The sequence below is a fragment of the Passer montanus genome, unplaced genomic scaffold, assembly GCF_014805655.1.
Source record: "Passer montanus isolate IOZ18808 unplaced genomic scaffold, ASM1480565v1 scaffold25, whole genome shotgun sequence".
In the NCBI taxonomy this organism is placed as follows: Eukaryota; Metazoa; Chordata; class Aves; order Passeriformes; family Passeridae; genus Passer; species Passer montanus.
Genome location: NW_024367149.1, coordinates 3,689,169 through 3,701,925, shown reverse-complemented (window position 1 = coordinate 3,701,925; position 12,757 = coordinate 3,689,169). Strand labels below are relative to the sequence as shown.

The 12,757-nt window shown below is 39.5% G+C and overlaps 1 protein-coding gene across 3 annotated transcripts in view; it reads left to right on the top strand.

Moving 5' to 3' along the window:
• GPBP1L1 (GC-rich promoter binding protein 1 like 1) overlaps positions 1-12,757 on the top strand; it is a 32,050-nt gene that overhangs the window by 2,953 nt on the left and 16,340 nt on the right. The window contains exons 1-3 of one of the 3 annotated variants that reach the window (XM_039711613.1): positions 4,344-4,366; positions 11,021-11,904; positions 12,589-12,703. In XM_039711613.1, the coding sequence (XP_039567547.1) occupies positions 12,644-12,703 (60 nt within the window). In that variant the 5' untranslated portion in view covers positions 4,344-4,366; positions 11,021-11,904; positions 12,589-12,643. Of the gene's footprint in view, positions 1-4,343; positions 4,367-4,911; positions 4,927-11,020; positions 11,905-12,588; positions 12,704-12,757 lie in introns of those variants that run through there. The other 2 variants (XM_039711615.1, XM_039711614.1) reach the window with 2 other exon arrangements.

The following is a 12,757-nucleotide window of genomic DNA, read 5'->3' as shown; positions in this document are numbered from 1 at the left end:
TTTGTGATGAACAATTAACTTGTAAATAAAGGACTGAGTCTGCCAGGGAGGTACATGGTATTATTCTGGGCACAGAAATTATTGGTATTCACAAAGTTGCTGGTGAAGGTGTATGGTTAAGATTACAACAGGTCTCCAGCCTTTCAGCAGAGAGGAGGAGTGTTTTGCCATTGTGTTACAATGCGTCATCCATCATCAAGGGATTAATCAGAACTCACGTGAGATGATCTGAAAAGACCTTTGATGTTAATCTTAAAAAAACTCAGCAAGGATCTCTCATCCTGAAAATATTGAATGTGTTATGTTCTTGACTGTTAGTTTGGGGAAACTGCCTTTCTTCTACTTTGAACTCCTGTTAAAAGTAGAGAAATGGGTTAATGATAACTTCAGTGTCTTCAGGTTGACTGGGCCTTCTGGAATGTATCCTCTGGTGTTTAGGGAGCTGAGAGCCTGTGGGGGTGGAGAAAGTTCCAGAATGCTGAAGAGTTGAGGAGCATTTGCCCTCACAACATCTAGAAAAAAGGCAAGACTTGGGTATGTCCGAGGGAAGAGTGTTCACATCAGGGAGTCTGTCCTGTATCATGTACTTTATGGTGGTTTCACTTCCCTGTATTGCAGTAGTGTTCTTCCTGAACACACAGATAATGTGATCCTAACAAATTCAATAAATGGTCTGAAAACAATAGCTTTGGATTCAGCCATTTTGGTGTAGATGGGTTCAAATTACTGTGTTTTGGTGTATTGCCTACACAGACAAGTAGCAGCTGGTAGGGAAGCAGTTCTGTGGGGGAGTATCCTGGGGGTTGTAATGGTTCCTAAATTATCATGACTCAGCAGCATCACTGTCATGAAAATTCATTTGTCATACTGGAACATACAGAAGCATTTTAAATAAGGCAATGAAGCAGTTTCTCCATTCTGCTGAGGAGTGGTAGGTCTTCAGCAGGAGCTCTCTTGTTCAGTTTGGGATAATGCGATATTTGGGAAAGTTATGGCTGTGTAACAAGATCTGTAAAGAAAATAAAGAAGTCTGAAAGAGAGAGACCGTAATTAAGGACTGGGGGAAAATGGATTGTTTAGCTCTTCAGTGATTTTATACATCATGTTACATCAGACATAAGCAGGTGATATATAAAGCAGCTTAAAAAAGGTACCTGCAGGTATAACTGGGAGGCAGCTCTGACATGCTGTCACTGCCTGGGAGCTGTCACACTTGGTAGGTGGGTCACGTCAGTTTTCATCGTTGGTGCTTTGAACTTGAAACTTGATCTTTGCCAGTAAAATTTGACTGGTTGAGGGTGTGTTGTTTGGTTGTTGGTTTTTTTTTGTTTTTTTTTAGAAAAGCATGGCTATATTTTATCCCAGAATATGATAGTAGATAGTTGGGGTTTTTTTGGTTTTTTTTTTTTTAGAAAAGCATGGCTATATTTGATCCCAGAATATGATAGTAGATCCTTTTTTTGCTGCCCAATAGTGCTGGGATATAGGGTGGTCTGTGGGACTTCCCCCAAAACAACACCTGCTAAAGTTGCCTTTTACTCAGGGAATACTGAAGTTTTGGTCTGAATAAAATATTTCTTAAAAGGTATCTGCAAGGAGAGTTTAGTCAGTTTTCCACATCCATCATGAATAAAACAAGCAGTTATGAGTTGAAATTGTAGCAGAATATATTCAGGTGAGGCATTAGATGCAGGGACAGGCTTTCAAGCCATAGGAATAACCAAAACAGATTGTAGGGATATGCTGGAGAATGCTGGTGTGCTAATCTGGTTTCATTTACAGCTTCTGGAAAAAATACTCCAGTGGGGGTACATATAGCTGCATAATGAATTCCAGGCTGCTGATAACAAACTTGTTTCTCTGATACTTCATGAGACATTTTAGGATTAATTTTTTGACCTCTGCAGGCTGAAGATCACTGCACAAATTGGTGAAGCAGGGAGCATTGCTTAGTTGATTTTCAAAGATATCTGATGGACGAGGGTAGAGCTAAATTATTTTAAATCTCTGGAAAAGGTCCTTAACCATGCAATATATGAAGATTTCCTGCCCCCCCCCCCGCCGATGTTTTGCTTGTATTCCCTAACTTATTGTGGGGTACTAGGATAGAAGAATGACAGTGTTTTAGTCTTGCCCTGCATAGATTACCTGGAGAAGAACAGCACAATAATTCTCTTCAAGATCTAAAGACAAAGCCCAAACCAGCTGGGCAACATTTTATCCATAACTCCTTGCTTTATTTTAACTCAGTTTCATGGACTAGATCATAGAGTTCTTCCAGAAAAACACTGTGAACATGGAAAGAAGGATATATGTTCCAGCTGCAGCAAATCATTAGATCACAGGACTAGAGATCACTTTTTCCCCCTTTTTTTTAAAGCCAAGACCAAATTAGTGGAATATATATTATTTTTGCAAATTATTTTTTATGTATATGAGTTGTTTTAAACTTAACTGTGTTCAGTGACTTTTCTGCATTGATGTTTGTTAATACTTTCTCAATCAGAGAAAGTGCTGAAAATCTTAGACCAGTGAATTAAATCCATTGCAGACAATGTAAACTTCACAAACTGTAATGCAGGTGTTGTACACATGCTGAAATGTGCTGAGTGCACATGTCTTTGTCATGTCCTAGTTACTGACAAATAAATGTGGAGTTTGATCGTATTGTCCTGGTCTTGATGTACAAAGGTTTGGAAATAATCCAGATGCAGGGAGGGGCAGAGGTGTGAGCTGTCCCTCAGCCTTGGCAGGCTGTCTTTAGGGGAAGTCCCTGTAACTGGAATGCACCTCCCTTCCCAGTTTGTAGTACCGGTCTTGTAGGACCCAGGCAATGGTGTTGAGGGGAAGGATTAGTCCAGTACAGGTTAGGAGAATGGTCTCTTATTTCTGGATGTCCTCTGTTTTGTTGACTTTCAGTTCTTCTTCCTCTTTGCAAATGACATGCCTTCTACTTGCTTATCCTTCATCTGGAATGCAGATCTGTACTTCCCTCCACTTGATTTGCAGTCTCTCTTGCCTTGACACAAATATTTGATAAATAGTCTGGTTGCATTTGAGGCTCTTTTCCAAAGGAAGTGTGTTTTTCTCCACTCCAAACAGAATATATTGAAATGTAAATGTGCTATAGTAGCAATAATAACCCTGGTAACATACTGGTTTGTAAAATACCCTTAGTGGGAAATACCCATCTCATTTTTTTAAGGTGCTGGAGAACTACTTACTTAACTTCTGCTTAGGCTCCATCCACGTTTCTGGAAGAAAGGTAGGCAGGATGTATGTAGCATACAGTGGGGATAAGGCAGTAATTACATATTTGCAATTCTTTCCTGATGATGGAGATGTTATCCTGGTGTGTGCTGCTGTGCAGTAGAAGTGACTGTTCCTTAAGGCTTTGGCCAGACTGCACAGATGGGCTCTTCATTGCCCTTTCACTCGTTCTCTCGTGAGGGTTTGGGGACAAGAGTGGTACCTTAAAGGCATCCATGACAAGGTGCTATGCTGTGCAAGCCTCTGGGCAGAACAGAGCCTTGTCTTGGCTTACTTGCAAAATGTCTGTAGATCCAAGTGCAGTACAAAATAGATGTTTGATTTTGTTCCTTAAAGAGCTAAAAAGACCTTTGGATTTGATTAAAATAATAGAATACCTTCTCCAGATTTTAAACACATTATTTCATAAAATGCTAAAGCTGTTTGAAAGTTCAGAGCATTGTTCACATTTAAAGCCTAACAGTATTTAAAATAAGTTTCTTTGGTTTGTATCAGTTGTGTCAATAGATGCACTTGTTGAAGAGAGGTGTACAGTCCCTGAAACCCTACTCCCTGCAGCAGGGTAGAGCAGTAAACAGGTTTTAATATTTCAGGTAAGTGCCACAGTTCTCTAACATAAACAGTACTAAAGGCAGTTAAAGGGGCACTGGAGAGAAGTGGAATCTTCACAGGCACAGGACAGTGGCATAAGGGGATGACAGCATTGCCAGTGGCTGCACAGTATGAAACACCCAGGAATAACTGGTGGTAGGCATAATATCTAGAAAGTCTGTGCTCTCCTCTTTTGTGCTTATGAGAAGTTGAGCCTTTTAGATTTTACATGTTTTAAATGGCTTTATCTTGGTATTCTTGCTGCTTTGAGGAATGAACTCGTGAAAACCCCTTGGAAGGGTTCATTTTTGATGTATCACACTTGCTGGCTGAGGGCCAGAGACTTATCGTCTTACACAGGCTTCTGTACAGGTTCCCCAGATGCTGCCTTTTCCAAAATGTGCTTTGGGCTTTTGAGTTAAGTACAACCTGCTTCCAAAGACAAGTTTGCTGGCTTTGTATGGTAACCTTGCTTGCAGAAACTTGGATCAATAGAAGCTTGAAGGTCAGGTATTCAATCTATAGCATTTCTAAAGGTGATATTTCTGTCAGTGGTGTTTTGTTGTTTGAAGAATCTTTTCAGTCCTAGAAGTCGCTTTTCTCTGTTACTTGGCTGTTATTTCTGTCAGTGGTGTTTTGTTGTTTGAAGAATCTTTTCTACAGTCCTAGAAGTCGCTTTTCTCTGTTATTTGGCTGTAACTCTTGTATGCCCTTGTATCTTTAATTGCTGTCAGAAAGGAAAAAAATCATCTCCTTACTCCCTGCACTTGAAATCTCAGTATGCATTCACAAGACCAGAGTGCTGAGGCTTTGTTCAGTATGTGGTTTTGAGGGAGTATGTGTTTGTCCAGAAGTTTTGAAGGAGGTAAGACTGGGTCAGCATGACCTTGGAGAAGTGGAAAGTAAGTATGTGAAGGGACAGGTTGTTTGTGAAGCAGAGCTGTGTGAGATACCAGCTGAAGGACTGTCAGTAGAGAAAAGGGGATTAGGACACAGATGTATGGACCTTTCTTAACCTATTTTCAGTCCATTTAAGTTTGTCATCTGGTTTGTATAAATGGTCAGGTATGTAACCACTGGTATGATTTTCTCCCACCCCTAGCCTGTTACTCTGGAAGAACTTTTGTATGGCCAAGCTTCTGGCATGTTTTCATCTTGGAATACAGATTTATATAGCAGTGTTCTGTCTAGAATGCAAAACAGTTTTGATGACTCTGCAAGATAGGTTTATTTGCTTTAAACTTGAAAAATAAGGTGTTAATCTCTCAGTAATAGCTGCTTTTCACTAAAACATTTAATATCTGTATCTGGGAATATTTTAGTTTAGTACATGATTAACATTTTAATCCATCATTTAGTGTTCTAAAATGGGCTCATATTTCTCTAATTCTAGAAAACCTGTTATGAGTGATACTCTGTGTTTTTAGAGGCCAGATTTTTTTCAGCAACCAGATACCGTTTAAACAATGGGTTTTTGCAGTATTTTTAATTAATAGGGCTGTCCTTTATATTTGTGCAGTCATTTTGGAGGGCTGACTCTGGGATGTAGTGGGAAAAAACGAGTGCTGCTGCCATATGTGGGATATAGTTCTTCTGGTTCCTGTAGCTCAGGTGTGTGAGCTGTACCAGTTGTAGGTGCCATTCCGGAACATCTGTGTTTGTCCTCCCCAGAGGGAGCTGGGTTTCACTTGTGCAGGCACGGTGAAGGTGTGTCTAGATAGACAATTGTATTCAGGAAGTGAAAGCAAAAGGAAAGTGAGGTTTTTTTGTAGATACTTTATGTAGGTAAACTGGAAATGAATGATCTCAACTTGCGAAGTTGTGGCTCGCCAGTTGTTACAACAACTCAATGAGTTATGCTGCACTTGTCTTTTACAGTGAGGCCTAATAATGCATGCAGAGTTGAAGCAGAGCTTGTAATTACGTTATAAATGGAATTTGCTGGCACAGATCAGAGAAGTTGTGGATGCCTGGAAGTCAGCAACCTGGTCAAGTGGAAGGTGTCTCTGCCTGTGGCAGGGGCGCTGTAACTAGATGCTCTTTAAGTCTGTGTGCCCAAATATGATTATCTTAATTAAATGTTCATGTAAGACCAAGCTGTGTTCTGTTTGGGTTTTTTTTCAGGGTAGTGAAATTTCATGTGAAGCTTTTTGGTAGCCTTACGAAAATCAGTAGCATACTTATGACTCTTCCAGAGTTGGACCCCAGGATGTGGCTCCCTGTTTCTGTAAATGTATTGGGTGAATTGGAGGTTATTACAAAGAGCTTTTTTAGTGAATACATTGTAATAATTCCCTACAATAAAGTAACATACACCTATTCAGTGACACCACTCTGAAAAAATAGCTAAGTGGAAAGTGGTCTGTTTTGAATATTTGGGCATATCTGCTTGATTAAATAACTTTAAAAGAGCTTCACAGAAAGAAAACTGATGAGAGAAGTAAATTCTGTTCTGCCTTCTGCATCCATTAAATTGTTCACTAATGCTTCTGAATGCTTTTGCAACCCAGCTGACATCTGATCTTTAGGAATATTACTGAAATCCCCATTGACTTGGCTGGTTAGAAAAACAAATCTTTACTTCTTTAAAGTAAACATGTTTTATTTAGAGTAATAGATAGAAATCCAGTGAACTGAAATTGTGGCAGGTGTTGTCCTTATGACCTTTTACAGCTGCTGTTAACTGGATTGATAAATGTGTAATGAAGGGTAAAAGTTTACTTTTATGCTGGTTTTCTGCTGAAGGCTCTACATCTTTGATTTGCTGTTGCAGGAAAGGAAACTGAATTAGAGGCTGCAGTTAATTGCATTTTTGGTAGACAGCAGCACTGAAGGGAGCTGGGGATGTTGGCAGGGTACCGTGAGGCAGAAAAAGCACCCAGTAAAACGTGTCCATTTCAGAAATGTGCACTGCAGTACGTCATGTGGACAAAGGTTGGAAGACCTAGTTCCAGGTATTCCCAGAGAGGGGCTGGAGCAGCACAGCAGGCACAGCAGCAGCCTGGAACTCAGGGGACTGCTTCCCCTTGTGTTTTCACAGCCTTGTAGGCCCAGGCAGGAGATGGAAGAGGAAGTAATAGGAAAAATGCACCACTGCTAAGGCTCATCTGTTCTGTTTCTAGGATTTCTGAAGTATCTTGATCTGTTTCCAGTGACAAATTTCATAGCTCAGTGGCTCTGATTTTATGTAGCTCATATCTCTAAGCTCGTGTTCTGGTCAATGTAGGTCTTTACATATTGAGCACCTCCGGGGTTCCCACTGCCAGGTGTACCTGAACAGCTCAGCTTGAGGTTCAAAGCTTTAGAAACTCTGGTTTAGGGATTAAGTCTGATGAAGTCCGTGTTAGGAGCAGAAATGAAAGTGAGCAGAAGCAGAAAACAACCAGGCAAGTCCATTCAACTGAGGTACAGCAAGAACTTCATGGAAAGGATATTGGAGAATGGGGGTGAAAATGGGGGTTTGTCTCTGACTGCATGTTTCTTACTGTGCTCTGTGTCTCTTTAAATCCCATGTGCTTGTATGTTCCTTCTGTTTTCATGCCAGTTTTTAATATTTGTTTAGACAAATACACTATAAAATCTGGTATATAAAAGAACACCTGACAATTTTGTTTGACTCAGTGATAAATACCACTTTTACTTGCATGTAAAATGACACAATGACATTTAGTTGTGAAACTTAGGCACTTAACAAGGGAAAAATACTTCTGGAACAATAAAAACTTAAGAAAATAGGTTGCTGTGAATTAGCAGTTAAGACATTTTTAATGTTACATGTAAAAAGTGAAAATATAAATTGTTAACAGTTCTAATGAACCTCTAAAAATAAGTGAAGCCCAGGTGCTAATGAAGAGTTTAGTTCTTTTTCTGCTTAGATTAGTTACCAAAGACTTAGCCATTTTGATGGGTGAAATAATATTTTGGGATAGTTGACAGGTAACTTTTTTTTCTACACCAAAGCTCATTAATGCAGATTTCATTGTTCTGAAAGGAGGTATGTCTTTAGAGAACATTTCATTTAGTGATATTACTATTATTTTCTCTTTTTCTGATTCGTATTACCAGAAATAATTCACATTTTACTTCATTTAAAAGGAAAGTGAGAATCAATTAGATTTGCATTGACAAGCACTTTTGATTGCCTTTTTCTGGAATTGGGAGTGTCTACTGATGATCTTTGTCCTTATGTGTTCCATAGGGAAGCAGAGATCAGTTCGATTGAACTGTAAATGCAATAATAGAAGAACTGAGTAGTTGTCAAAGGTCATTTCAGTTCTGTGTAGTAATAGGGAAAAACACAAGTACATTAGATATTAGGAATGCACAGTTTTGCCACTGTATAAATGGGCCATGCTCCCAAATCTTCAACATTTGATGTTGTTTTGGGGACGACATAACTAAAGAATAGGGTAAAGGCTAATATGGAGGATTAGAGGTATTCAGAAGGCATCCATGGATACTCTTGGTTTGGAAGAGGCATGACTTGATGAGTCTGTTTATCTTGGGTAAAATCCTGAGTATCATGAAAAACTGAATAGCATGTGGTTGGACACTATGCTAAGCACAAGAAAATACCCAGTTGAATTGAGGCTGGCATTTTTTATTAGCTCCAAGTTGCCTTCTATATAAAGCACAAATAAACTGTGCCCACTCTCATTTGGGAGGCAAAAATGTATGAATGTGTCTGAAAACAAAGCAACTGAATGGATTTGCATAAAACTCTGACTGGTATTAAATTGTAATACAAACTCTGGCTTAAAAGTCTGAGAAAGTATCCTGGACGTCCTGATGCTATTTGTTCTTGTCTTGTACTTTTTTTCTCATTAATTTATTGGTTGCTGTCGGAGAGGGTAACAGAGAGACTTTGTCTTTCCTGTTATGATTTTGTGATGCTGTTGTCAGTAGAGTGGTAGGTTATGAGGTTGTGGAAGTGGTCTCAGGTAGGCTGAAGATGTTGCTGCTGTTGGACAGGATTCAGAGTGTGTGTGAGAAGGGGGCATGTGCACTAATCCTGGAGACCGAAGGGTTTCAGTGCTACTGTAATTTACAGCACTTCGTCTAACAAAGTTTTTGCTTTAGCAGAAAATATTGCATTTCAGTGTGGCATCTGTTGTTCACTTTGTGCTGGAACATGCCAGGAAGGCAATGACTGAAGAGTTGTGTTTGTCCCTGCTGAATTTTGGAGTCGGGTCTAGGTGATGTCCTAGGATGTCTGCTTGCCTGTTAGGCACTGCTTAAGGAGCTGCCCTGGTCACTCATACTAACAGTGATATCAGAATGTCAGCTTAGGAGACCCAAACCTCTGCAAGATCATCTCTAAATTGGTGGTTGTAGTTTTAGAAAATGTTTCACCTTCGCTTTGATTGTGGTGAAATTTAAAGGGAAGACTCACAGCAGCACAAACTGTTGATATGCTTTTCCCTTGCCTTTTCCAGGGGTACTGGGAACCTTTTTGGTAAATGGAACCTGTACTTCTGTGGTATATTTATTTTTTTATATTGTATATTATTTTTTTATATTGTACTTCTGTGGTATATTTATTTTTATTTTGTGCTCAGACCTTGTTCTTACTTCAGAACTGCATATCTGTGGTGTTCATTTATTTAGATACCTTAAATCCAGAGGACAGTTCTCTGTGGGCTTTCTTTAGGACCATTTTTCACATTCCTGTGAACCATTCTCAAGGTTCATTGAATCAACTTCTTAAATTTTTTAACTTCTATCAATAGCTTGACATAGCTTAATTGCTATACGGTTTGTTCTGAAAAGCATATTTATTCAGAAGGTAATGAATCTTGTTTAAATATAGTCAACTGCATTGACTTTGTCCCTGTTTTATCTTCTACTTACTGCTCAAACGTTTGGTAGTAGACTTAGAAGGTCACATCTGAAGGAGTTCTGTACCTGTACAGAGTTCAGCAGGTTGGAAAGTCTGTTCTGCAGATGTTCTACTATGTCCATTATGCACACTTTAATATAAAGCCACATTTCTACAGATTAGAGCTTGAGTTGTTTGCAGTGAGTGACGCTTAATAGATTGTAGCACAGGGTGGGGTGCTCAGAGAGTTCCCAGGTCAGTTCTGTGTGTGGCCATGAGAACTCTGGTTTTTCCTCATGTTGGCTCGTGGTTTACATGCATTGTGAGGCTGCTTGTTCTTACTTTGTGTGCAGAAATGTCACAGTGGCTCAGAGCTTAGGTACAGAAGTGTTTCCATCTTTCCAAACTCCTCTATACAACAGTAACATCTAGTTCCAGAAAGGGGGGGGAAAAAAAAAACATAAAAATTAAGGGGTTTGTTAAAGGGGTGACCCAGAGGATATAAGGTGGTGATTATTTTACTGTTCCCCAGGGTGTGTTTATTTTGAGCCTTGATCAAAATCACCTTTAAAACATTTTTTAAAAGTAAAGAGTGGCATAACACACAGTGAAAAACAAAACTGATCAAAGAATGGGACCCTATCCAAACAAAGAAAACAAACTTGGATAAATCAAATATAAAAGCATAATAAGGCGCACCTAAAGGCACTCTCTGAAACAGCTGGTGGCATCAAAACAGTAATAAAACTTGTCAGTTGTTTCAGGATCACTAAACTATCTATTTGCTTCTGGTTAGGTGGGATGGTTCAAGAAAAAAGAGGTCACACAGAGTAACTCAGTTTTGGTGTTGATGGTGGTATTTTCCACGGAGAAGTTAGTGGAATACCATTTGTATTACTGTCATCATCCTCTTGAGAGAGGACTCTGGCTGTGCTGGAGCAGGTTAGGAATGATGTGGACATGTAGAGGTGAGGCTTTTGGAATGGCCAGGGCTACCTGCAGCCCAGAGTCTTATTATTTGAGCAGCAGTTTTTAAAATTGCTATAAAGTGTGGAATTGCTTTCATCAGCTGCATGCAGTTTCTCCAGTCTTCCCTTTATTCTGATTGGTTTTGTTGCCCTTTTGTGGACTAAATCTGGGAAGTGATCATTTAAAAGTAAAAATGCCCTTTTAGGGACTCTTTTTTAATTAGATTATTTCAGGTTTTGTTTTGATCGGAGATCAAATAGCTTTTGGCACTCGCACCGTAGTTGCTCAATTCCCTGTCTGTTCTTCTCTTTAGTCATACTTTGTCATGTTTATGCCACTTGTATTGATGGAGTTGTGTTTGGTTTTTTACAGTGACGACAGTTCCTGTCTCACCTCTTTGATGGAAGAGGACTATGACCCAGAAGTGAACTCTTCACTGTAGAACAAGAAGCTCTTGTGGATTAATTGTGTCCCTTTAAAAGCAGCACCCAGTCTACAAAAAATAGAGTAGAAGAGATTATTTTTGGACCTGGCTTTTTTTTGTTCATGTGACCTATGTTTCAGCATGTAAATGGTGAAAAACAGGGAGAACATTTGTGCCTGCTTCTGAGCTTTATATCAAGTAGTGCTTCGCTCTGTGGAGCATTAGCCAAGTTACGTGAAGACTAGAGTATATCCTAGCATTCATTTTTTAAAATATTTTACCTTTTTTTAGCAGATGTATGTGATAAAAATGAAATTTATATTTTAAGAGCACTTGGGCAGATGCATCTTGTTTAGATCTCAGCATTTAGGGCAAAAGTTTTTAGGTAACATCTTCTTTCCAGAGTGTTTAGGTTGATCTGCTGTAGATCATGAACTGTCCAGCAGCTTTGAGTGTATCTGTTCAGTATTAACCATGATGTTGCTCTGAATGTTGTCATGCAGACTTGACAAACCTTTTTGTAATGTAAAGGCTGATTTCTGTACTACCACGACCAGAGGAAATTTAATGAGGTGAACGTGGGCGTGGCTTTTTTAAATATAAATTACCTTCTTAGGTATCTTTTTTTTGTAGTGAGAGTGCAAAGAGAGGGTAAAATGAGCAGCTGAGGGGGTGAAGGGCGCAGTTGGCACGAAGTGCGGCCCCTCGTGCTCTGCTTCGAGACGCACTATTGCCTCAAGGCTGGCCTTCCACAGCTCTGGAGAAGGAAGGAACCCAGAGGTCACTGAAGCACACAAACTGAGGACATTGGACTGCCGAGGCCAAACTCAGGGTAACTGATCATATGTATTTACTACTTTGCTTATAGTGTGTTGACTTCTTTCTAGATAAATTAAAGTTGAAAAATAAAGCAAGATGGTAAATTGGAGAACCTTCCACAAAAAAAAAAGTGGAATTCAGTTATATGGAGCAATAGTGAAATGTTCATCATTTTTAGCAGTAAAAATTGCTATAATATGTTGGAAAGAACATGGTGGGCAGGAGCTGGTGTATGGTTGTCTTTAAGGTCTCTGATCTGCTTTGAATGTCTCTTAACATCACCAGTTGGTCATATTTGATTTACAGCATGGAATAAAACATGCAGTGATCACCCCTTTGCAGACTATGAGACAATAGCAGTGAACGATTGTACCCCAAATTCTGTCATGTCTTGATTTTTACATCTGCTTTGTTTGGCTTTTCTATGCCATTGGTTCTGTTTCTTCCCCCTCCACACCCATTCTGTCATGAACCTCCTGGGTGTGTTAATTGTAAACAGGAAGGAACTGGACTGTTGAAGTTCTTACCTGTTTCAGTTAGAGGAACAAAGTCAGCAAGAGAGGAAAAATGCTCAAGTATAATACAAAAAACTTCAGCACTTTACCCATTCTATTTATATGGGCCAAGCCTTGAGAGATAAATTGTATTATTATTTCAGTTTGAATAAGATGACAGTGAATATTCTTCTCATTTACAGAGCCTGGCCATGAGGTTTGATGCCTCATTTTATTGAAGGGAGACACTGGACCTAAATGGCGCAGCATGACTTTGTTCCTGCCTGGCTTAACTTCTCAACACCGCAGTCAACCAAGGTAACAGTAATACAGATCAGCTCCTTGCACAGCTCTGGCCGTGGCTAAGATCAG